At 39.3% G+C, this 26420-nt stretch overlaps 2 protein-coding genes across 3 annotated transcripts in view; one reads left to right on the top strand and one right to left on the bottom strand.

The window, feature by feature from the left end:
* rab26 (RAB26, member RAS oncogene family) overlaps window positions 1–26206 on the top strand; it is a 122211-nt gene extending 96005 nt beyond the window's left edge. The window contains exons 6-9 of the mRNA XM_084938315.1: window positions 15926–15991; window positions 17984–18040; window positions 18782–18858; window positions 22839–26206. Coding sequence (XP_084794441.1) covers window positions 15926–15991; window positions 17984–18040; window positions 18782–18858; window positions 22839–22941 — 303 coding nt within the window. The 3' untranslated portion in view covers window positions 22942–26206. The remainder of the gene's footprint in view (window positions 1–15925; window positions 15992–17983; window positions 18041–18781; window positions 18859–22838) is intronic.
* On the bottom strand, window positions 351–3547 carry LOC146382041 (uncharacterized). 2 transcript variants are annotated; one of them, XM_084938313.1, is made up of 3 exons: window positions 3494–3547; window positions 1952–2926; window positions 351–1138 (listed from the first exon to the last, which is right to left on the bottom strand). In XM_084938313.1, exons 2-3 carry the CDS (start codon window positions 2898–2900, stop codon window positions 1077–1079), a joined length of 1011 nt encoding a protein of 336 aa, XP_084794439.1. In that variant the 5' UTR covers window positions 2901–2926; window positions 3494–3547; the 3' UTR covers window positions 351–1076. The 2 variants fall into 2 exon arrangements, with proteins under 2 accessions (XP_084794439.1, XP_084794438.1); XM_084938312.1 differs by having other exon boundaries at window positions 3441–3537.
* Window positions 26207–26420: the final 214 nt, after the last annotated feature.

Raw genomic sequence — 26420 nt, 5'->3', positions numbered from 1 at the left:
ATGTGAACACTGTAAACACTAATTAGGTTTCAAACAAGCCGTGGTAACAAAAGGTAAGCAGGTTCAGGCATTCAGTTGTCATTTTACGTAGTCAGCTGTTTCAAATGCCATAGACGCTATTTGCTACCAGTCTTATTCTTAGTCTGTACCCTCCTCCACCTACAACAATGCACCTCATTTAGTGACTCAACAGTGAGTCATATTTTGTAATTTTGCCTCTGTACACCACCACAGTGGATTTTAAATCAATCAAGATGTGGTCAAAATGCAGTCTTTCAGCTGTATTTCAAGGAGTTTAGCAGAAATGTCAATTGAATAATGAATTTTCTTTTAGATACTCTCATTTAAACAGAGTGCATTTATCTCTACTTTTCACTTCTACTTTCCTGAAATTTCTCAGTAAGCTGCTGCATGCTGGACTTGCATTAAATACACATCAGCCAGCTAAAGCACAGTGAAAAGGAAGACCGATTCTTAGCTGCATCACATTCACATTGTGAGTGTGTCTGCTGGTAAACAGACTGAGGTTTGTGTGCTTTATATTATTAAAGATATGCTGAGGCTGAAGGGGAGGATAGCAGGTGAAATTCATGTTTAGTGTCAAAAACATCAGACCATATGATCAGCCAATAATTTCAATCATATTTGATTCTTTTAATTTATAAAGATATTGCATGTAGGATACAGGTATACTTAAAAGCTCAATTAACAAGTCGTCACTTGAGAAGCTAAAATGAGCAATACAATTGTATGTACATCTCCAGCTGGAACAGCTCATTTCCTGTTTACCTAGCCCTATCCTTTGTCATTGTACCTTGCCTACATAGATAAATTCTGATTTTACCACAGAGTATTACACCGTAAGTAATGCTTATGTAATTATAAGCTGCAGTAATTTCATCATCTGCACACCTTGTTTTTTCCAATACAGCTATTACTTCATCCCCATAAATTGATAAAAAGAACAAATTAAAAGTCTCCTCAACAGAGAGGAAGAATTATTCTGCTCTATTCAGAATAGATGGGACGTGGAGTCAATGATTAGAGGTCTTTTCAGTTCCTATCTCTTAGATCTCTCAGCCCGGGAAGCGTGGGGTGGACCTCTCACTGTCGCAGCTGATGTGAAGTTGCTGCGTGCCTGAAAAATAGGGGATGATGTTACTATCGATTTCCACTTAAATGCTTGCATGTCATCTCAGCACCTCATAAAGGAAATCAATCAAAAGTAAATCAAGATACTCAGACATCTGCACTTAGAACTTCTGCAAGGGCAATGCCATGTGTCGTGTTCAGAGGTAACAAATTCACTTTCATGAACGTGCATACGTTTTTGGCTCTAGACCTTAATCAGACAAAAAGCCAAACAAATCCTAAAACTATTCTGTAAACAAAAGTGAAACTTTAAATGGGGTAGGGATAGGATTAACCCCACTGTAAAACAAAGCTACTGCGTCAAGGCTCCAACACCAAAGGTAACTTTGTTGCTATCTCTGCGTATCTATACTTTTCATTAGTTTCTCTAAAACATATGCTTTTGCAATGTTGGATCAACATTTCTAGATTTTGATATAATGTTTATGCGCAAGTAATCACTGTATTTCCACTACACTAATACCATTTTTTTTTTAAATTATTATCTGGAATTAAACGTTCCAGTGCAGGTGAAGAAAAGCAAACTGCTACCAACACTGTTCCAGTCGTCATTACGACCCATAGCACCAAATTACTTCCCACTGGTTCATACAATTAATATGTAAACTCTATATTGATGAAGTTACTATTCATGCATATGACATGCAGAAGGAAAAGGTTTAGTCTGGATGTAAAGTTATGCCTGTACCAGAATATTAGAATTGTTGCTCTGTCAGTGACAGTCTACTATAAAGTTAATGAGTTGTCCCTTTAACACATAATAAGCATGATTATTGTGAGATTTTCTTTGAGCACTTACCATTTTTTGTTGCATGTATTCTGTTGTGGTCCACACTCTGATGTGAATGTTTAAGTTTTGGCTTTATGATCCTGGCATAAATGTTTTCATCTTTGTCGCTTTTACAGCCCAGGCGTGAATAAGCAATAAGTTGTGCTATTTGTCTAGCCATGGCTGTTTTTTCCAGAACGGGTGGCGGTATTTTGCGAGGGGTCGCCCTGGGGTCTTTTTCATTCCCCTCACTGAACACATCGTCAGACTCATCTGAAAGGGCAAGCGGGCGAAGATGCACAGTGCAGAGTTCATCCAGCGTCACCGCGGGCATTTGGATCCTCTGAGATTGGAGGAAGGCTTCTGAGTCAGAGTGGCGTCGTCGTGAGGGTTTGGGTTTTAGGGGGGGGTTGGTTTTAGGTAATGGCTCAGGTTTCAGAGAGTTAACATCAGGGATTGTGGGGAGGGGAATCTGCAGGGAGAGCCTGTTAGCACGAGCTCGGGGGTTGAGCGAGCTGGACTTGGGATGCAACTTCCAGCCTAGAGGGTCGTGGCCGATGATAAACGATGTCTTAACTGGAGGAGGGGAAGAGCAGGATGAGGTGGTGGAAGAGGTGGAGGAAGATGAGGAGTGACTTGGTGATGGTGAGATCCCCATGGGGGGGCAGGAGTAGCGTTTCACTGGATCACAGGATGCTACAGGGGTTTGCAGGAGCGATGCGCTCCGCTCAGAAGGCTGTGGTTCCTTCTTGGTCTTGTTTGTTGTCACGTTAGAGGTGGACAATGCTGACAAAGGACGCGCTCTGCTGGGCTCCAGGCTATGTGGTGACCTCTCTTTGAGCCCTCTGTTTTTCTTTCTGAGGATCACCTGATTCCCTATGGCCACATTTTGACTCATCTGGTCCCACTCATCAATACCATTGGCAAGTGCTGGAGTAGCAGTGCCATTACAAGCATTGGGGTATTTTGTCTTGTTCATCTTGGGACATTAGTGTGCAGATAAGCCTGTGAAGAAAAACACATATATAGAGAGAGAGAGGGTGGGGGCACTTAGGATGTTTCAAGGTTAAAAAGAGGAAGAGCAGACGCCCGTCTTGACTTCTCAAATTTGTGTTTCACAACAGATTTCTTTTCACAACAGACACTGTGGCTACTATGTCAACACTCATATGCTGTGTGAATCTTCCTGTTGACAGTTAATTGCTGGAACACTTCTGTTTTATTGGCCTCAACACTGCAATCACATAGAAAATGAAATGTCTCAGATGTTTTTCTTCAGTTCACCAACTGGCTTCAGTTAAACCCAAACCTTATTACTTATGAGTTTCACCATTAGTTTCTTTAGCCTCTACTTTGAAAAACAAAACAACTACTTCTTTCCACATCAGTATGCAATTAAATTACTAAACATCACATTCACTGATAAAAGCTGATTGCTTAAGTTAGTAAATGAAGTTAAGTTTAACGTACTGCAGCTCTTGGGAAATGAATGACAACGGTATGTTTACAATATACTTACAGCTTAAGTAAAAGAGATCCAATGCAAAGCATGAAATGTAAGATGTTGTTTACCTCCGGTGTTGCTTAGATCGCTGTTGTCTTTCAGCCTGGGCTAATCTATTTCACTCTCCTGTCTTTATAAAGCTCAATGGGTGTTACCTCCCCTAAATCTGACCACAGCTTCCCCAAACTAACGCCCAGAAACCCACATTTCACACACAGGTCCTCATTTCACACACAATAACACATGTGCACTCAAACACACACTCCAGTCAGGCTTGATGAGCAGCTGCTTTCATAATAGCGTGGAGTAAGAGCAACCTCTCTCAGTGTCTAGTTGTTTACATGAAAGGTATTTAAGCTAAGAAGCTAACCATGGCAGCATACTAGAGACTAGACTAGAAATTGTAATTATACGACTTACTGTTTCATAATTACAGCATCTTTAACCAAAGAGTTTTTCCACTGTGTGTGTGTGGAATATATATAAGATAGGTAAAAAGAATACAAAGTCTTTGGCGAACACTGATGCTTTTCCATTTTGAAAGCCTCCCTCATAGTGCCCCATATAGAGTACCATATTCAAAAATAAGCACTCTCAATGATTTTTGGTGTTTGTTTTCAAGAGTTTAAATCATCTCTGCTTCATAAACCCTGGAGCTGCTGCCAAGGACATTTTTAACCACTCAAGCAGTGGATGCTCAAATCCTGGTAATATTACTCAGTTAGCTCGTCTCTCTCTTTGTTCCAGATCACAAAATACCAAAGAGGAAACATTGTTACTTTTTGACATTTGTGACATTTGTGCTGGAGAAAGCTACCAAACAAGTCATCAGAGTTATAGTTTTTGGCATGCAAACACAAAAAAACAATAGTTAACAAATGGTTAACTAGGCTTCAGATAGCATAAGGTGCACCAGAGGCCACGAGAAGGTGGAGCAATCTTCACCACCCTCACTATCTCCTGTTGCTGTGGCAGCAACAGGAGATAGTGAGGGTGGTGAAGATGGCTCTGTGATTGGTTTGGAAATATTCTTATTACAACAATGCAGGGACTTCCAAGTTACACCTGATCATTATATTAATGTAAATCATCTGTAAGATGGCACATGGCACATTTATCCCTTATGGGGTGGATCAGTACGTCACTGATGTGTCGATGTGTTCAAATAAGCTGATGTTGACATATAATCTGCTTAGCATCTGATCATTACACACTGACAAATTTCATTGCCTGCTTTTTATGAGCAGGACAGGAGTGGAGAAGAAGTAAAGAAGTGAGTGTAGAGGAGATGAGGAGTGTGACACATAGATGAAACACTAAAAGAGCTGCAGTAGAGGTGAAGGATGGGAGTGCATCAGATCGACAGATTTGTCACAGTTAAAAATGAATTCTTGTCAGACATTAGAAGCAGCAGGTCCAAGATCAGATTTGAGTGTTTAGAATTGAACACAGGAATATCATCTACTGGGATTACATCAGTATGGCTTTACTAAGTAACACCTTAGTCCAGGGGTGGGCAACTCCAGGCCTCGAGGGCCGGTGTCCCTGCAGGTTTTAGATGTGTCCTTGATCCAACACAGCTGATTTAAATGGCTAAATTAGCTCCTCAACATGTCCTGAAGTTCTCCAGAGGCCTGGTAACGGACTAATCATGTGATTCAGGTGTGCTGACCCAAGGTGAGATCTAAAACCTGCAGGACACCGGCCCTCGAGGCCTGGAATTGCCCACCCCTGCCTTAGTCTAGAAAGGAAACAGCTGAAAATAACATAATGAAGTCCCATGAGAATTCAGATGGCATTTTTTGTTTGCCATGGAAGAGCCACATTTTTTGACCGTTTATCAGTCACAATAGTGAAGAGAGAGCACATGACAACACTCTACTTGCTAAAAGTGCTAAATAACAAAGGAAGATGCGTTATTTTTGCATGTCCCAAATCAAATGTTCAGACTACCAAAATAAAATTGAAAAGTCATGCGTGGAGGAATATATTGTGTGCTCGGTCCTTAAGTTGTCAGTAAGGTATCTGTAGTAGGCAGGGCATCTGCCCAGATGGCTACTCCTCCCTGAGCCTGGTTTTGTCAGGGCTTACTTCCTGTCAAAAGTAGGGATGGGTACCGGTATCCGGTGCCATTATCCTCGAATCTGATGAAACACCTGGCGACGTATAGCATTTTGTTAAAAGCCGAGAAATGCGCCGTATTTGATAGCTTGCTGCGAGACCTCACACCGAGCACATCTACTGCAGGTGTGGTGCCTGTTATCGGACCCGGAGTTAGCAACATCCCCCAAAAACCCGAAGAGTAGAGTCCTGGCCCCTAGCCCTGCCAGTGTAGCAGAAATGATGACGGATGATGATGGCAGCAGCAGCTGTTCTTCTCTGCGTGAGTAGCTTAATGTTGTTCGTGTATAATTTACGTTGAGTAGGCTAACCACGTTATTACATTAATGCATGTAAGGTGAACTAGGAAACACCGTCGTAGTTACATGCGGCTGTCTTCTTGTTTGATGGCAGATACTCCCTTCACCCTGGCCAAAAAGGCTAAAATGACCAAAGAAAAAGTGGAAAACAGCTAAACATGAGAGGTTTTTGGACAAAGTTTTTTCCATTGTTTAAGCACTGCTTCCAGCCAAGAGTGATACCATATATGCCCCATAGCTGCAGAAAAGGCTAACATTGTTATTGTTTTACAAAAAAAACGCTAAACATGAGAGGTTTTTGGACAAAGTTTGTGTTCTTGATTCTTTAAGCACCGGCACCGTTTCAAAAGTACCGGTTTGGTACTGGTATCGGATAAAACCTAAACAATACCCATCCCTAGTTTTTCCTTCCCAGTGTCACCAAGTGCTTCCTTGTAAGTTTCACTGCATAACCCTAACCAAAAACAAATGTAAAGAAAAGGCAAAGAAAATAAATTAAAATGCAAGTAAAACTCAAACTATATACATAATGGTAAATATATAATGACAATAAAGGCCTTTTCTATTCTAACACACTGTGTAGTTGTTGCTTTGAGGGGTGAAATGACCTAAGCCTTCATAAATCTCTCACAACCCCCAGATTCAGACTCTCTTGTCCTGTCGAAACTTTTTTGTCTGACATCAGAAACAAACCAGTAGATATTAAACCGCCCAGTAAGAGAAAATGAAAACAACGGAAATTTGTGTCCAAGACCACAAATCTGTAGATAGCAGTTCATAAGTATTTCACATACAGCTGAGACTGTGCTGTTTATAGGGCATGTTTGTGGAGAATTATCTATACCTGCTTTTCTGTGAATATCAGAATTGCTAATCACAGTGACATCGTATTTTGATGAGTCTGTCACGAGCGAGGTGAATTTTGGAAACACCAGATGACAGTTTTGTATTTGGAAGAGATTTACAAGGTTCAAGGAAGCTGTTGCAATATTCAAATTACACCCTGGCATGATCCGCTGACTTCTAGCTGCCCTTTTTTCTTAGCATGGTGTGCAGTAACATTTTGAAGTTGTTTACCTCTTTTTTTTGAACACCAATGCTAAGCAGCCCACAAAGTGAAAACCACAGTCAGGACATTCAGTATAACCCTCAAACAGAGCGTCCTGGGAGTGCCAGTCTCCCATGACTCTTTGTACAGACTCTGCAGTTGTACACAAAGTGTCAAACTGAAATCTTTATCAAGGCTGTAAATCTTGCCCACGTGTTACAAGCCGTCACATGTACACTACATGTGTTTTCACACATGTTTGCACGTACTGCAGGAACTCTTAACGCTCAGCATCGACAGCGATTCCTTTGAAGTTTGATCCCTTCACTTCAGAAGCAGCGTTCCTTCCCTCACTTCCCCATAATCCACCCACAGACTGCCGGGATCTTTCAAGGCTGTGTGAGTAATTGGCAGGTTTGCGTGTTGTTGGGAGCTGGGTCTACTAGGTCAGAGCTCAGTACATTAATCTTGGCGTAATGAAGCGATGTAAACCTCACAGGACACTGTAAATCTACAGACGAGAGCGAGGATTACTGCTGTTCGGAGTAGTCGTTTCTTGATGATACACACAAGGGGGGGGGGGAGGAAATGCATGTGCGAGACACCTAACCTTTTTTTCCTTCCTGTTTCATCCAGTAGCAATGAAAAATATTTGCCTCGCTTCCTGCTCAGTCAATGTGTGCTTATTGATGCTTGAAATGTTAACGGTATGTCTGTGCCCAGCTGGCTCTTTCTATTTGTGTTATGTTTGGGGTTATATCACTTTCTGTGTCACACATCACTGGTAACACTCTTGCGGAGAATTTTTCAAAACAGTTTGCTCAATAAGAAAACTGCCAAACAATGTAAGGTCCAGTAGTGTAAAATACAGCATTCATAAATAATGTGGGAAAACTGAAGATGTTTGTCTTGAAGTTGACAAGAGAGGTTTGTTCACAACAGCTGAGCACAGAAACAGGATCAACAGAGGTGTGCACAGCATTGCGCTGCAGAAAATTGAGAGATTTGGCAGTTTGATCCCCTCAGGTTTGCTGGCAAAATGATTAAAGGAACTCCTCGGATTTTTCGAGGAAACCGTAATGTGAGCATGACAGCCAGGGACACGTCGGCAGGGTTTTTGGAGGAGTTCTTGGAAGTGTATTTGAGATATTATTGCTAACATTAAAAAATGCCGTGGGATACATCATTTCCTGATTTTAATGTCAGCAAGAAAACATTGTTTCACGTCACTCCAGAAAATATGCAGATAGCTTTTTTTAATGTACATTTCTAAAAGTGGCAGCTTCAAAGCTGAAGAGCGGATTTGTTTGTTTTAAACTCCTAAAGCACACCTATTATGCTCAGCTCAAGCTCCATATTTATTAATAAGTGACTTTTATGTATATATTGCCTGTATATATTGTGCTATTCTTAGTTAGTGTATTGTCTGTCTCTGTTAATGTTTGTTTATAATGGAGCACTGTAATGAAAAATAATTTCCCCTAGGGATCAATAAAGTATTCTGATTCTGATTCTGATATTTGTTTAGTTTAAAATTACTCTTATACTGGGCCTAATTAGTCTCTTATACTGGGACTAATATCACTCTTTTGCCCCTTTGTACAGTGACTGACTGTACCTGAATGTACTCATAAATATACATTGATTACTTTGTAATTATGTAGCCACCATACATGGGCCGAGACGGACATCGCTGCTCCATAATCGAATTATGTTCTTTAAATGCGGCTAGAGATCGCCCACATATATACAGGGAGTGCAGAATTATTAGGCAAATGAGTATTTTGTCCACATCATCCTCTTCATGCATGTTGTCTTACTCCAAGCTATATAGGCTCGAAAGCCTACTACCAATTAAGCATATTAGATGATGTGCATCTCTGTAATGAGAAGGGGTGTGGTCTAATGACATCAACACCCTATATCAGGTGTGCATAATTATTAGGCAACTTCCTTTCCTTTGGCAAAATGGGTCAAAAGAAGGACTTGACAGGCTCAGAAAAGTCAAAAATAGTGAGATATCTTGCAGAGGGATGCAGCAGTCTCAAAATTGCAAAGCTTCTGAAGCGTGATCATCGAACAATCAAGCGTTTCATTCAAAATAGTCAACAGGGTCGCAAGAAGCGTGTGGAAAAACCAAGGCGCAAAATAACTGCCCATGAACTGAGAAAAGTCAAGCGTGCAGCTGCCAAGATGCCACTTGCCACCAGTTTGGCCATATTTCAGAGCTGCAACATCACTGGAGTGCCCAAAAGCACAAGGTGTGCAATACTCAGAGACATGGCCAAGGTAAGAAAGGCTGAAAGATGACCACCACTGAACAAGACACACAAGCTGAAACGTCAAGACTGGGCCAAGAAATATCTCAAGACTGGTTTTTCTAAGGTTTTATGGACTGATGAAATGAGAGTGAGTCTTGATGGGCCAGATGGATGGGCCCGTGGCTGGATTGGTAAAGGGCAGAGAGCTCCAGTCCGACTCAGACGCCAGCAAGGTGGAGGTGGAGTACTGGTTTGGGCTGGTATCATCAAAGATGAGCTTGTGGGGCCTTTTCGGGTTGAGGATGGAGTCAAGCTCAACTCCCAGTCCTACTGCCAGTTTCTGGAAGACACCTTCTTCAAGCAGTGGTACAGGAAGAAGTCTGCATCCTTCAAGAAAAACATGATTTTCATGCAGGACAATGCTCCATCACACGCGTCCAAGTACTCCACAGCGTGGCTGGCAAGAAAGGGTATAAAAGAAGAAAAACTAATGACATGGCCTCCTTGTTCACCTGATCTGAACCCCATTGAGAACCTGTGGTCCATCATCAAATGTGAGATTTACAAGGAGGGAAAACAGTACACCTCTCTGAACAGTGTCTGGGAGGCTGTGGTTGCTGCTGCACGCAATGTTGATGGTGAACAGATCAAAACACTGACAGAATCCATGGATGGCAGGCTTTTGAGTGTCCTTGCAAAGAAAGGTGGCTATATTGGTCGCTGATTTGTTTTTGTTTTGTTTTTGAATGTCAGAAATGTATATTTGTGAATGTGGAGATGTTATATTGGTTTCACTGGTAAAAATAAATAATTGAAATGGGTATATATTTGTTTTTTGTTAAGTTGCCTAATAATTATGCACAGTAATAGTCACCTGCACACACAGATATCCCCCTAAAATAGCTAAAACTAAAAACAAACTAAAAACTACTTCTAAAAACATTCAGCTTTGATATTAATGAGTTTTTTGGGTTCATTGAGAACATGGTTGTTGTTCAATAATAAAATTATTCCTCAAAAATACAACTTGCCTAATAATTCTGCACTCCCTGTAGTATACTAGAGGTGGAGGAGGAAAGAACTGATAGGCGTTCATGTGCTTTGTAGGCAACTTTTAATTTGTGTCTGCACCTTCAGGTTAGAGATATGAGGGACCATACCTGTGTTTTATCATCTAAGAAAGCGAGAGACAGCATGACCGGCATCTGGATAAAATGTCATCCTCTTCCTCCTCACCTCAAGCCTCACCTCCTGAACAGTAGTCAGGGCTCTAACAGACAGAAATGTGCATAAAATGCTCATTTATTCTCAATATTGCAATTACTAACTGCCAGCAGATGAGATATGTGACCCTGCTGTCTACAGACAGCTGACAAAGAGCTGACTAAACAACATGAGGTAGTTACAGATTAAATTGCCACTTTCAGCCAGAGGTCAGCCGATAGGTGTCCCCCCTTCTTACCTTGGGGTGTATCTACCTTCCATTATAAACATGTCACATCATTTTTTCTGCTTGGATGCAACTTACAAATGTTTTCATTTATTCTTTAGATTTCTTTAAAGTCTCATATTGTGCAAAAGTCTTGAGCAACCCATAATTTCTCTTTATTTCTCATAAGAAAGGCCAGACTTCCACGTAGTTTTTCATTTGTTAAGTTCTCTCCAGGTTTATGAAGGTGTTTCAAAGCTGTTCTTTGGACATTGGCTGCTTTTTAAATCATTTCCAGTTTTGCCCTTTTACCTTGGAGGGGAATATTTTTCAAGCTAAGTGTATTAGACCAGTGTTAACTTGATAGATGAGCGTGGGTGTGTAACTCTTATCAGCTATTTTGGGGTTTTTATGGGGGTTGGGCCCTGTCTTTGGAAATCTGCGCAAATAAACAAAGCAACCTCATGGTGCTTTCACAAACACTGGGCATTAGAAGACTACCAAAAAGATGCAGTCTGTACTACTATGTGAATTGTTTCAAGGAGGAGAGTACATACTCTTACAGTTACAAGATAAAAAAAAAGACTGATGTTCAGATGTCGGAGTTTTCATGAAGGCAGCTCTGCACCGAAAACTGTTTCCGTTGTGACTTGATCTTCCACCAAGTACAAACTACTCCTACATATTTTTAAGTTACACTATGTTATAAATTTTGCAGATGTATTAGCAACAGTTTTAGTAACACACTCTGCATACTTTTGAAAACGGGATCTTAAAATTAATGTAGTTAATGTAAAAGTAATGTATTTCATATAAGAACATTAGCAGTGCAATGAAATAATCGCTGTTATTTCATGTTCAGAAACGCAGTTCAGCAATAATCATAATCAATGCAAGCATCACTTTCTGTCCAACTTGTTCGGTGGGCGCAACCTGCATTTTATTTGCTGCAAACATATATCTGTATTAATATTTTATGGAAAGGCTGATTCTGTCATAAAAAAGGAATCCCTGAACAAATTAAAAGGGTATAAATACATAGTGTAGCAAGCCTGTAAATGAATGCGCCACCACACTGCTCCCCCTGGTGGATACACAAGGCATTACTGCCGGTTTTCCTAATGGTCACTTAGTGGTGTTACTACTCATGGTTGCATCATCCACGTCACAGGCGGGATATATCATTACGGTCATCCATCAGTCACAGCCTGTTCTTATGGGTGAACTCCAGTACAATGACGGTCCCGCGGTAATACATGTTTCAGCCATGTATTCCAGCCCTAACCACCTTATCCCTAACCTTAACCAGCACTTTAATGACGTTAAATAGTGTTTTCCAAAGCGATTTAAGTAAAATGAATGAACATGTGTAGATTGATTCCAGACAGTTCTCATGTTTCCTTGTTTGTCCGATCTCGTCATTTAAGGACGTGTTGGGTGCCCGGACGCGTAATATGTTGACGATTTGTCACCTAGTGTAAAATATTACGCTTTGGGAGTGAGAAGTTGTTGTCAGTCGCAATCGGTCAGGATTCCACCAGGATCCTTTGTGATCCTATCAATGATTTTAAGTGACTGTATCTGTATGACCAAAAATGTTTTACCAGCCACAGAAAAGAGTTGCTAATAGAGGCTAAGAGCAGCAAACAGTGGCAAAAAATAGCAGCGCTTACCAACAGAGAGGTTCAGGTTATCCTCAATAACTTAGTTTTGGTGTTAGTGGACAAAAGTGAGCTTTACTGACTTATCAACTCACATTGGACTGCTTCACAAGTTTTACATCCACCCCTTGGTAAATAGACGTGGACACATTTCTATAGTTTTCAGTCATGTGACTGACTCTCTATCCTGGAAGGCAAAAAATGATTCCATCGTGATGGATAGTATGGACAGTCTGTAGTATTTTAGGACAAAAGTGTTTTAGGACAATAGGTATTTTAAGACTACATAAAATATCTATCAATGGAGAAAAAATGAAGATATGAAAAGAAACTACAAATTTTAGGTTGGGTGTTCCATATTCTGCCCCGGCAGCTTTGTTTAAATCCATGAAAATGGCGACGTCTCTGCCAGAGCTCCAGTTTGATGACACTAGGTGTATGTTACAGAGAATTGCTCACCTTACGATGCTGTCAGGATGAAAGCTTTCAAAGTATGGGCCACTACTGAATGCAGTGGAGAAGCAGGGATTGGTATGTCACACTGCTCCAATTAAAGGCGCCAGTTGATTTGAAAATCTTTTAATCTGAATAGGGAAACATGTGCATGTAACCAAAGACCTTTTTGATTGCTTTTTATTTGCATCACCAGCACAGTTCTCTTCTTTGTTTTTGCAAATTAGTTTATCAGGTTTTTTAAGGTAACACTGTCCTTCATGAAGAATGTTCTCTTCATAGTGTGTTGAGGAAAGACAGCATGCATCTTTTTTGTGGATGCTGCCATGAAGGACGTACCACATGTCACCATTGTGCTGATGAAATTAATTCCCTTTTTATTTGACAACAGTGTAACCTTCATGTTCTCCTCTCTCAGACAGCACAGATACTTTTAAATGTTACACAAGCTCTCAGATTCTGCTCATAGTTATCCTTAGGCTTAATAGAAGACTCTCACAGTATCATGCAGTCCTTTAGGATTGTCTGTGAACAGAAAATAAGAAAAGCTAATACAAATCTTGTTATCCTCTGTGGCTCATTATTAAGTATCTACACCCTCTTAAAAATTCACAACCTAAGAAAATCTGTAAGTTGGAAAAAACAGACTTGATTTAAATTTAATCACACAAAAGCCCGTAGAATAGGGGTTAGTAATTACCACGACTGAAATGGTTTTCATAATCACCTGGGCTAATTGGAAACATGAAAGTAGGCCAGCTTACCGCATTACTGTAAATCATTATTGCCTGTGTTAATAATCCTGTTTTCCTATCTCCAAAAGGTATTCATAAACTTTTGAAGTGGATGGGACTTTAGATAAAATCAAATAAAAGTAATAAATAAAATATACATCTTGTTTCTGGCAGAGACCACCCGCTAACAAACCTGCTGCTTTTTTATCTTTGGCTGATGAAAGGTTTATATTCATATGGATCCCAATAACGAGCTTGGATTGCATTGCTCCTTCGGTTTCAAAATCACCCACAATACTTAATGTATCTTATCTTTATATATTTGTATGTAGGTACTTCATGAGTTGCTAATTATTGCATCAATGTTATTGGTGGAAGGTTTCATGTCTCCTAATGCAAACATGGCAGAAGATTTAAAGAAAGATTTAAAGAAAGAACATTTAAAGAAATCACTGACTTGAATATTCAATTGATTTTCCAGCTCTTTGGCTTGTTACAAAGTTCAGATGTGTTAATTAGATGTTTCCTTTATTTAAGATGCAGAATATAGCTAGTTATTGTTGTCATCAAGGCTCCAAAATCATCAATCCCTGCAAATAAGTTACACCACAGCAGTTTTTCTATGTTTAAGGGTGATGGACAGACTTAAAGAGCAGGCAAAATTGCAGCAGCAGAATTGGCATTTTAAAGGGGGAGATGGGAAAGTTCAAATCTTAAATAGACCAACAAATAGGGAGAGTGTTTGCTATATGATGTGAGGCTCACTGCCATCAGATTGCTGTCATAAATCATGGACAGAAGACATTCCAACAAGGAAATATCATTATCATTATAAAAATTCAACAAGTGCACCTTGAAAGATAAGGGACAGCAGACATATGGGAGAAGAGTGGAACTCTTTCCGTATTTGTCAGCATTTAAAATTAAAATTAAAGTGTACATTTTAACAAAATTACAGTATTTGTACTGTACAAATGACCAGTTCATGCAAATTATACTAGACACATCACATCTTTGATATATGAGAGACACCGAATGCCATATTCACCTATCAAATTAGTTACATTTGATAATGGTGTGAACTAACTTGTAGGTGTCACAACATACACAGCATATCTATGAGGTTGCAGTGATTGCTTTAAAAAGCATGTGCACCAGGAGTTATATATTCATAACACCTGTCCACCGAAGCGCACATTAGTTTCACATAAAGGCCCAGTGGTTGTCCAGTGTACTGGATAATCATTACAATGTACTGTTACTGTCAGTATTTCCAATTATATCAGACAGGATTTGTAGCCAGAGGCAAGCATCAGAGGCTGTCTAGTTTGGTGGTCTCGAACAAAGTCTCTGCTTTTTAAGAATAATATGGTCTTGTTGGCTTTCTTGAAGTGGCTGGCATGAGAATTGGCTCCTCCTAGTCCTAGATTGTGGTTCTCAGTCAGAAAAGGTTTGCCCGTCCTGGTTGAGGATAAACTGCTACTTCAAGCTGTTTATCTGTGTGGTCACAAGTTTGGGAGAGGAAGCAGGAAATTGGCAGATGAATTTGTCCATCACCTTCACTAATCAAACAATCGAGTTTTTGTCTTTTTGTCCTTTGTGATGTCCTGGTGGATCTACATTCTTATCCTAAGCTATGGGCAGAAACTGCATGCAGAAAAAATAAGGCTGCAGATCCAGAAACGGAAAGGAGATTCTTTCAAAGTGAGTCTGGGCTCAGCTGTTGTTCCTCAACCTGGAAAAGAGCTAGTAGTTGGGATGGTTCTGCTGTTTGATTTGGATAGGGGCTAGGTGCCCTTTTTTTTCAGGGTGTTTTGGATCATGTGAAACAAGGATGTGTTAGATTATGTCTCTCGGCTGGTTTGGGAATGCCTTGATACGCTCAGCTTACTGAAATTTAAAGTTCTTCTCCTTGGTGGCTCACAATAAAGAAGGATTTGCCTATACTAATCACATCTCTCTCAGTCTTCTAGCTGCAGTCATTTTATTTCAGTCAGTTCTACTTGCTCACTTACATCTTCCATTTGCACAAAAAACCTGAAATAATGTGGGATAGAAACATGCTTTTTCTTTGGTATACAAATGGCAACAGTTAAATATGTAGGAAGATGTAGGAAATTAGATGCTAGTGTGCAGGAGTGAGAAACATTAAGGGCTTTTTAACCAAGCCAGCAAAAAGGGAAGTGACCACTGACCTGTAATTGGAAGGAGATGGATGGATAGACATAAAAGAAAAGAGAAAAGGGGCAAAGAGGGGACGATCTGGAGGAGGGAGAAGGGGAGAACAAGATGAAGTAAGAGCAGCAACCAACAAATTAATCTTTTCTTTCCCTTTTTCTCCTTCTCAGTGGATTCATTCGTCTCCTCTGTCAGTAGTCTTTATCTCCTATCCCACCCCTCGATCAGTCCTATCTCCTCTGAACGACCCGTTTTCCTGCTCATCCTCTCCTGTTCTGAATTTCTTCACCACTCTTTGCTCTATTTCCATCTCCAGGCATGGCTGACAGAGATTCATGAATACGCCCAGCAGGATGTGGTCGTCATGCTGCTGGGCAACAAGGTGAGACCTTGTTGCCAACACTGGGAGATAGATGGACAGATGGACTCATAGAGGGTGGGAAGAAGGGATCACAGGAGGTATAGTAGGGCCTTGAGCCAGAGTGTAATGGATATGCACAAAAGCAGGGGAAAAGCAGATTATTTCATTTTTTATAGAAATGATTTTCCAATGTCACAATTTTTCAGTGGTTACATCATTATATCAGAACAAAGCAAAGCAATGCACATTATGAAAGCTTAACTAATCAATAGTTCACATTAATACTGGCAACTAATCAAGTCGCTTTGAGCGTGACATTAAGTGGTTGCTCATATTGATGAATGGAAAGATTTACAGCTTTAATGAGCTTTTTAGCATTGTTTGATTTTAGCCTTCAAATTTATGGTTTTACTATCTGGAGCTGCTGTACACAGTGGAACACTGGAACACTTAACAACTAGCAACACTTAACAACTAGCAAAGCTAGACATTTAACATAACCAGCCAGACAAATAAAATGTTTTGCTCAGGAGTTAGTGGCAACAGTGGAAGCTTCAAGAAGAGTTAGTTAATATATTCATATTCTTTCTTCTGCAGTCACACAAGAGAAAACAGTAGTTGCATCCTGTAACATGACCAAAATGATTCTAACTACGTGCAGTTAACTTGTGATCTCACTGGTTTGAAATGGTTGCTGTGAAGAAACAATGCACAGTCTGTTGCAGGCTTCAAACTGACTTTGGTGTGTCAAAGCAGCAATAAAATGGCAATAGGATGGAGTCAATCTGCAATAAGTTTGTCATTGAATGGGGTCATGTTGACAGTTACCTGCAATCATTAACTTTGATAAACCGACAAGAATTGCAAATCTGTTACCAACTAAGTGCACAAAAATTCCCATTAAACAGAAATTCACATTAACTACTTACATTTAGAGTCTAGACAGAACCTCATAGATTTGAAACAAGAATTCATAAATTCTTCCACAAATAGTAATGTAGTTGCTGCAGGGTAGCAATTTAACTGCAATATGCGCACAGCAACCTTGCGATTATAAAGTGATATAACCAGAACACAACCTGTTTAATCAACCTTATTGCAAAGACATGCATTACAGATGGGTTGTGCTTATCAGCGCAGACTGACTCAGATTGCAACGTATAAATTAGATGGCAGTTATTTGCAAACCTTGGCTAATCTGTCTTAGAGGGATTTCAGTCAATCTGAGTCAGACAGGTTGCCTCCCACTCCTGCCTCGCATTTAAAAGTGATCACTCTGGTTGATGGTTGCATCACCAGCATCTGGGCAACCAGTTATTAGCTGCAAGGACTTGCAGTGAGCCTCCAACAGCAAAAACACCCAAACAACTACCAATTTTTTGCTAAATTGCAAGCTTATTGTCCTGTTTTTACTGTAGCGTGACTAAGGCTTACATTAGTCACAATCCTAAATTAATGCCAAGTATCTTTTTCTGTTCAGTATCTAATTGTTCAGTAACATACTTCCTGTAGACTTAGTTTTTAGACTGTAAATTCCACTTTTATCAGCTGTATTTACAGTAATAGCATTTTCTGTAAACCCTAGAATAATTAAGCTAGGAGAAAGCTAGCTACTAGCCAATATTGAAAGTCGAATATTATATATTAAATAGCCATGAAGTTGCTAAAAATAAAAGAATATAATGTAAATAAAAGCGTTATGTTCAGAGATGTGTATTCACACAATTAATAAACCAAATTTTTCTTCCAGTTAGGTCATTGTGTTCTCATACCGAGTTGCTAATATGGTAACTAGATTAGCAGAGCTAACGAAATAGCAACAGTCCTAAAAAAATTGTGCTTGTTATAGAGTTGCTAGCTCAAGCATCTAAAACGAGGAGGGTCACAGTCTCTTTATTTTTTATGCTTATTAAAAAACATATTTTGTCATTAGGACCAACTACACTAAAGACACTGTGAGAAGAATATAAGTGACAGTTTCTGATTCTGTGCTGTCTGTCCCATATGTTCTAGGCTGACGTGACACATGACAGGGTGGTGAAGCGAGAAGAGGGGGAGAAACTGGCAAAGGTGAGCTTTCTATAACACACACTTGTGCCTATACACATAGCACACATAACGTTTGACACATGTAACAAGAATAAAAAATACTTACTATACTTAATCCGCTCATGCAGCAAAGTTGACCCTGAAATTCTCTCCCCCTACCCCCACCCCGTATGGCTTGTGCGTCTTGATTAGTGTGTGCAATTATGTATTCATACAGGCACATAATGTTGTTATTGTTTGGAATAAATGACGGGGGATTGCTAACTTAATTTTCCAGGCCGTTTCGCTCAGATAAGCTCTGAGAGGCGTGTTAGAGAAGGCTAAATATGAAGTGGTATGGAGTAGTGTGGCAAACGCACAGCAGCTGTCAAGGTAACAAACTCAGCAGGAATATTGAGATATTCACACGTACACGGAATGAGATTGCTTCACCTGGGAGCATCTCTCATCGACCACATTCTGCGTTCTCGCTCTTTTTCCAAATTACAACAAAATGACAAGAAAATTAGTTTTGAAAGCCAGGAACCTCAGAAGCCATCACAAGTATTTTTGAAATATTAGTATTGATCATCAACCCTCTCATCCCTCCCCAGGTGTCATAAACCCCTCGGCACGAATATGCTTCCAATCTTAAATTAATCATAAGTCTAATTTTTCTGCAATTTAGGTCGTTATGTCCTCACAGTAAAAGACAGACAAGTGGCATGGCCACACACACACACACACACACACACACCTGAAAAGATATTTTTCTGTATGCAGGAATTTGGAGTGCCGTTTATGGAGACAAGTGCAAAATCTGGACTGAATGTCGAGCTGGCGTTCACTGCTGTGGCCAGGTGAGTCTCAGCACAACAGCACAAATATTAGATCCCAGAGGGAGATTAGATGTGATCATAAAGCAAGCATATGCAACTTAAGGAGTAACGTTTGCTCATTTGACTACACCACGTGGTTTTCCATTTTAAGTTTTGCCCAAATTTGGCTGATTTAGAAAGCATTTGATGTGTAACTGATGTTACTGAGTTACTTTGACTTTTTTCAGACTGCTCTTAATAGCACCAAGTTTAGCTCCAATTCTACCCAAAGCACTTAGACCTTTTAGATCCAGGATTTTTTTTAATGCAAGCGAGTAAGGCCTTTTGTTGTATCACTTTCCACCTGATTCTAAAGATGGACAGAAATGATTTATTTATGAAAAGGAGACACCTTTTTAACATCACATACAAGAAAATACTACAGTCTGCCAAGTGCCATTTATTCTTAAAAGCAAACAGCTTTTTCATGTAAAGAAAGGAACATGATTTAAGTCATTTAAGAATGATTTAAGAAATTGGGCAATTGAGACTATGGTTGAAAAGACATGAGCAGTATCAGCAAAATTGATTCAAAATGCCTGAAATACTAAACGTAAAGTAAATGCAATACAAGCTACTGCTAAGACTGATCACAGTATAACTAAATTGGTAAAACGGCTGAAATAAAAGGGCACTTATTCTACTCTTATTGAGCAATCATGATCAGTTTTTCAAACTTACTGATTGAAATTAAACACGATCATGTTTTTTGGCCAATCAGATACAGTGTTACAGTCTTTAGTGTTAAAGGCCGTCCCTACAAATTAGGGTAAGATAAATTTTAATTTTCATTGTACAGAAACTGTATAAAGAAATTTCAAGTGCAAATGTGTTATTAGCACCTGTAAAGTATCAAAATAAATTGCTTAAAGTTGGATTGTGGGACTAGTTAGCTAACTAATTTATGATTAGCAGCTGTAATTCAGAGGTTTCCAAATTACAGGTCAGCATCATCTATCTTCATCCCCAGAGTGTAAGCACATATACTGTCCCTGGGGTGGCTGTAGCTCCGGAGGTAGAGCAGGTCATCTGCTGATCAGAAGGTTAGTGGTTGGAGTAGAAAAGTGCTATATAAGAATCAGTCCATTTAACAATCCACAGGGCTTTACTTGATCAGTATTTTGTTGGGTTCCAGCTTTGATTCGAGTCCAGCTGTGGTGATATCAGTTGATTGTACATGACTTGGTATCCTGTGTATATAAGATCCCATAGATGGATGTCAGAGTACAAACCTAAGTCATCAAGTCTGAGGAATTCTCTGTACAAACCTGAGACAGGATTGCATCGAGGCACCGATTTTGAGAATGGTATCAAAACATTTCTGCAACGCTAAAGGTCCCAATGAGCACAGTGGCCTCTATTTTTCGTAAATGGAAGAAGTTTGGAAGTTTCATATACGGCATTAATGTTAGAAAATATGGAACAAGTGAAACGCTGTTGTTAAAGCCTGGCTCCAAATCTGCAACGTAAATATGGAGACTAACACATTTTATAAAGATTAGGTTTTATTTTAAATTATATAATATGTTAGCTAACATAGTTGGTTCCACTTAGACAAAGACTGGTGTGCCTCCTCTAAAGCCTGCAAACAGCTGAACGCTCTTGCACTGCCACTGCAAAGAGAATAGGGGTTGCAGAGGGTGTAAGGCTGATAATACTTTCTGGATGCACTGCATCCCAAAAAGAACGCAGTTCTTAAGTTAAAGGGGGGTCCAGCCCAGTACTAGGATGATGTAACTAATGAAACAGGCAGGGAATGTAGGGTGAGTGAATTTGTATAATTACTACTATTTGGGATAATATCAATGGAAGATTCAAAAAGAAATGCTGTCATGCAGTGTACATCTGGACAGATGTATCCACGAGAAGCACTGCCTGACAAATGTTGCTCATTTGTTTTATGAACACATTTTCATGCTATATTTGGAACTAGAAAGCTAAAAAAAGAAATATCTAAGATAAAGCGTTTAGACACAGATACAAATGACATATTCATCTATAAGATCAGATATAACATGGGTGTCTTTTCTCTTAACATGAACTTTAATAGAAATAATAACGTTGGCAATAGTATTTTGATTGTGTTTCCGACAAATGTGTGGTGTCGGACAGTGTGTGGGAGCTGTTTCACACTTATAGTCTTGTTATGGTAACAGACTGGCAGAGAGGGCTGATGCCAAGAATAGAGTAGCACAGTCTGGCACACAATCACACTGCAAACAGAATATGAAATTAAATATTTTCTCGTTGTTGTCTTCCAGCTCATGTGAACACCTTCTCGGTTTTTTCATCCCTCTGCTTCTCTCGTCTCTCTCCGAACCCCTCCGTCATTGCTGACTCACCTCATCTCTCATCTCTGCCCTATGTTTTTATTTGTTCTACTCCAGTGAGCCTTTACTTGCACAAAACACAAATTCAAAAGGCAATGAAACCAGGTAACCAAACAGTACATGTTTGGCATTGAGACAGAGTGCAGGAGTGACATCGACAAATGACCCACTGACAGAAGTGATCTATAGGTTTTCATATAACATTTTTTGTTTTTGTTATTTATGGCTCCTTCAGCAATTTTTATTAGTATTACCTAGAGGGGCTCCTCAAGTCACTAATCTGATCTATATTTTTTTGTTGGTTTTGTTTCTTTGGAAAGTCAAAAAACGGTAGAGAAATGACACTTGGTGGTCATCTGTAATTCAGTGTTTATGGCATGGCATTTAATAAGTAAACAGTTGTATTTATATAGGGTCAAATCACAATAACAGTTGCCTCAGCGTGCTGGACTGCTAATCTGGGCATTTCCCAGTGGGTCAATGTGCTTGTAGGTCGATGGGTCAATATAATCCTTATTTTATGCTTTGCCGATTATACAGGCCCGCTTGAAGTGCCGCTGCGCACTGGGCCTACCAGCACAGACAGCAGCCCATTGATTCATGTTTTTTTACTGACGCTGGATTGTCCAATCAAAACTTTTAATGCAATTTGCCTCACTTAACTATGGAAGCCTGTTTCCGCCACAAAAAAAAAGTATCCCTAACTCGAAATTCGAGTTACTTTTCTCAAAATTTCGAGTTAATAACTCGAATTTTGAGTTAGCTCTGCCAATCAGTCATCTACATGAATGATGTCATTTCCTTGTTACCCAGAAGCTGGAGCCCTCAGCTACAAATGCTACAGCTAAGCTACCAGTATTACAGCCAGTCATGAATGCACAAATTTTCAGCGTGGCTTCACAAATGATGAAATCCCTGTGTTATTAGCTGAATCACAAGGCGTTACTATCAGCAAACGTACTCTCGAAAGCCCCAATTTGTTGAATCCGCTTTTGAGTGTACATTCCTCTGCGCCGTATCCTTCCGGGTAACAAGAAAATGACATCATTCACATATATTACTGATTGGCAGAGCTAACTCAAAATTTCGACTAATTAACTCGAAATTTCGAGTTATGGATACTTTATTTTGTGTGTGTGGCAGAAACTCTGCACCTTGTGGAGCAGAGCTTAGTGAGGAAGAAGCGGTTGATTAAGATGGACAAATAAAAGTGAAATGATGGAGAATAACAAAGAAACTAGAAAGAGATGCAGCCTAATGTCTTCAAATTAACCAGCACAGCCAACAGTAGTACCAGCAACAACTACTAACAAGCCCTTGCAATCACAGGAGGCTCCTGTTGCTAGAACTAGTCGTGAAGAGGTTCACCAGATATTTTTTCTGGATGAGGTGTTGTTGGCCGGATACTTGAAGTGGAACCACCTCTGTGTAATCCCTAAAACATGAGCGCAGTGCTCCAAAGCAGGAACATGGACTCTGTGGGAGTCAGGGTAGAGCATTATTCAGGGGTGAAGAAGAAAAGAAAAGAGAACAAAATGAACTTATATATATATGAAAATTAGGTTTACTGCACTTTAACCACTTTCAGTGCCTGTTTAGTTCTATATGAGTCTTTATGTCTCTGTGTCTCAGGGAACTGAAGCACAGGACCATGAAGGAACCCGATGAGCCAAAGTTTCAGCTGCAGGAGTACGTCGACAAAGAAATGAGGACCGCTGGCTGCTGCCGCTCATAGACCACATTCTATTTGTGTGTGTGTGTGTGCGTGTGTGTGTATTTGTGCAAGAGAGAGAGAAAGACAGCAGGTGCACTCTCTTACACTATGTAATAAGTTTGAGTTGGTGTACCTGGAAATGGCCTGAAATTCTCAATGTTTATATTTCTCTGTGGCCAATACGCTCTCTCCCGACCCACCTTCCCTCTGCGACTGTGAATGTAATATAATTCCTGTCTCCAAGCTTGCACATACACATGCATGTCTGCGCACAGACGCTATGTTTGTAATCCCGTTTAATCCATTCTGTGCCAGTTTCCATGAGTGATGTAAATATTTTAAATGTAATGTGTTTATAGATGCCTGTCTTATTAAAAGAAACTCTACAGATGTAACAAGGCTGAATATTAAATCAGTCTGACTAGAATAACAGAAACCAATTTGTACAAACCACCATTGCACATAATGTAAGCTGTCATTCTGCACTACAGTACATGCTGTTTATGTACAGGATACCATATAATAACGGTTTTAATAACACTGATGTGTCTGTGACCCACTCGAGCTAGCGACCTTTTGTACACAGTTTAAGTTTGATGTTAGAACTGTGTGATATATTTCTAACATGAATAAATCTCCAGCAGTGATCAATGTATACAACAACACAAGTTGTTCCAGAAAAATCATTTTCTAGATGTTGCTCTGTTTTCAGGAAATTAAAGAAAAGGACAAATGCTTTTTGCAACAAAAAACAACTGCATTTGTGTGAAGTCTGCTGTTAACCTGCATAGCAAAAAGAAAACATTACAAAAAACAGTTGAATATTGGGTGTGAAAAGCGTATTTGCCATCGCATATTTCTTCCCCGAACCTTGAACGGGACCTTACACATATAGTTTTGTGCAAAAGCCTTGATGCACCACTCAATTCTTTACATTTTGTTAGGAAAATGTGAAACAGCTGCAGTGATTTATTGAAATGTGAGCAAAGATACATGGAAATATCAACACATAAGGCAAAAACAGAGTTTTTGAAATTCCCAGCAGCATATTTGATATGACTCTCTTTCTTGTAATTTCTTTAAATAATCTTCTCTAATAGTTCTTCAGGTTTTTTTTGAAGGACAAATGTTGGCTGCCTTTTGTTCCCACATTGATGATCCCACATTGCTTCAGTGATGTTGAGGTCCGGGATCTAGCGAGGCCTGTCCATGACTGATAGCATTCTACTGTGTGTTGTTCTGTCCCAGTATGCCTTTACTGCACGGGCAGTGTGTTTGGGATCATTGGCATGCTCAAAAACGAAGCTGTTGCCAATCAGACACTTTCCAGATGAAGTAGCACATGATTGTGGTACTTTTCTTTATTCTTAACTCATAATTCCACCAGTTTTAACAAGGACAGCATCAAGTAATGCAATTGTACCTCTATCCTGACCTCCATAAATATTGATAATGAAGTTTCAATTTTGGATTATGTCTCCTTAAAACCCATTGCCAGTCCTTTAAATCGACTTCTTTACAGCCACCCTGTTTCTACTAGTGAGTGTAAGTAAGTGCCTGAAGATACAATTTAAAATAAGATAAGTGATGTCTGTTATGTGTAGACAAAACACTAATTGATCCCTTGAGTTTTGGTGCCTTTTTGTTTCTTTATCTCTGATTCATAGGTCAGTGTTGGGTGGCTTAACGAACCAAAAAACAGTATTTGTCAGAAAATTGCCAATAACAAGGATGGGACTGAAAATGAGTGAACAAGCAGCCAATGTCCAGAAAAAAATTGGAAATACATTTTGAAACCCGGTTGCTCAAGAACACTTAAAAAAGTGGAAACAAAATATAAAGAAATGAGTGTTTTGTAAAGCTACTGTAAGAACATCTATGAATTAAAATGTAGAGATCTGGAATTGGTCCCGTGTAACTCAGACTCCTCTCATGGAGTTTTATGTATCTTTGTATCATATGTCCAGGTCTTCATCAGCCAAAGGAAATGATCACAGCGATAGACCCAACTTAAAAACAATATATAGATTTTGATGTTTTATTCTATTTATTTATGAAAAACTTAAAAAAAAAACATGGTTGCAAGTTTTAAACAGAGATTTTCTTTAGTGAGCCTTTCTGATTAGAAGATACATATCGCTGTTGAGAGAAAAGCTTTTCATTGCCCGTATTTTTTTCCACAAAAACACAACATCATGGGGCCAGATATATAAAACTGAATACTCATGACTAAAGCTGTTTGTATGCACAAAGGAAGGTTAGGGAAAATGTGCACATTCTTTTTTGTAAAATATATAAAACTGTGTTGTTGTTGTTTTTCTTTCTCTTTTTTTTGGTTTATTAAAGCTCAATTTTTGCCATTCCTATTATTACCAATTAGTGGAAGTACACACTCCCTTGTTATGGTATCATTACAACATGAGCAAACAAGAACCACAGCTTCATTCAGTATATAACTGGGAAGGTCATTGGAGAGCGGGAGAAAGGGAAATGTGTAATTGTTGATCTCAGGTTCATGATCAGGAGAAAAACTAGTAAGGAAAGAAGCAGTGGAGGCTACTAGCTATATAAATTCAAAGAAAAACACCATGGCAGAAATGCTGTACTACAGTTCTTGCAAGAAAAACACATTCATATGCAGAGCCACATCTTTTTATAGCTCCGACAATTACCATAAGTAATAAAAAAAGGCTTGGTAAAATTTAGTGCACATCAAATTATTGTCACTGAAGTCTATGAGTAGCAAACTGTTGTGTTATGTGTTGACCTTTTTCCCCACACTATCACGTGGGGCTCCGCTCTAATAGAAACCATACCACTTTATGTGTGGCGAAAACCGTGTACGTGTTTTTTAATGCACACATTCTGTTTATACATCCAGCCCCTGGTTTCATTTTACCACACTGCGCAAAATTTTCAAAGCAAAATGAACTTACAGCAGAGTCGTATAATCTAGAACAGTGACCCGCAGGGGAGCGTTTAAATCTTCGAGGACAGCTTGCTTACGTTTTTTCTATTTTCTCTGCAGTTATTGGTAGAAAGCCATTATTTTTCCAGGTGTTTTATCAAAGATGGTTTCATACAGATTTCTGCCAATGTTGTAATCTCTCAACTAGTACTATAAAGCATAAGTAAGGATTTTACAGTGAAGTACACATTTTTAGAATGAATCAGTTCTCATGAATTTATTGTTAACTTGTAATCTGTATACTGTATCTTAACTGAGGTTATTTGTATTGTATCGATCTTTTGTGTTGACTAATAAAGAATCTATCATAAAAATGAATGCATTTTTTGTGGATCTTTAGCTCCATCATCTGGTACTAACCTGTGATTACATTTGCTGTAACCAACTGTTTTTACCTACGCCAAGGAGGTTATGTTTTTGGTAGCATTTTGTGTATTTGTGCGGGTTTTGTTTTGAATTAATTCTGGTAAAACTTTGTAGGGGTGTAGTGAGGGTGTTAACAATCCATTAAAAATTGGCTTACATCCACCAA

This window comes from Perissodus microlepis, chromosome 8 (assembly GCF_051167445.1).
Source record: "Perissodus microlepis isolate ML-2025 ecotype Zambia chromosome 8, ASM5116744v1, whole genome shotgun sequence".
In the NCBI taxonomy this organism is placed as follows: Eukaryota; Metazoa; Chordata; class Actinopteri; order Cichliformes; family Cichlidae; genus Perissodus; species Perissodus microlepis.
Note: the sequence above shows the minus strand (reverse complement) of the source record. Positions and strands in the feature narration are given on the sequence as shown.

Coding starts and splice junctions, on each gene's coding strand:
- LOC146382041 (XM_084938313.1), bottom strand. CDS start 2,900: ATGAACAAGACAAAATACCCCAATGCTTGTAATGGCACTGCTACTCCA. Junction 1,139..1,951: donor AATACATGCAACAAAAAATG/GTAAGTGCTCAA, acceptor CCTATTTTTCAG/GCACGCAGCAACTTCACATC.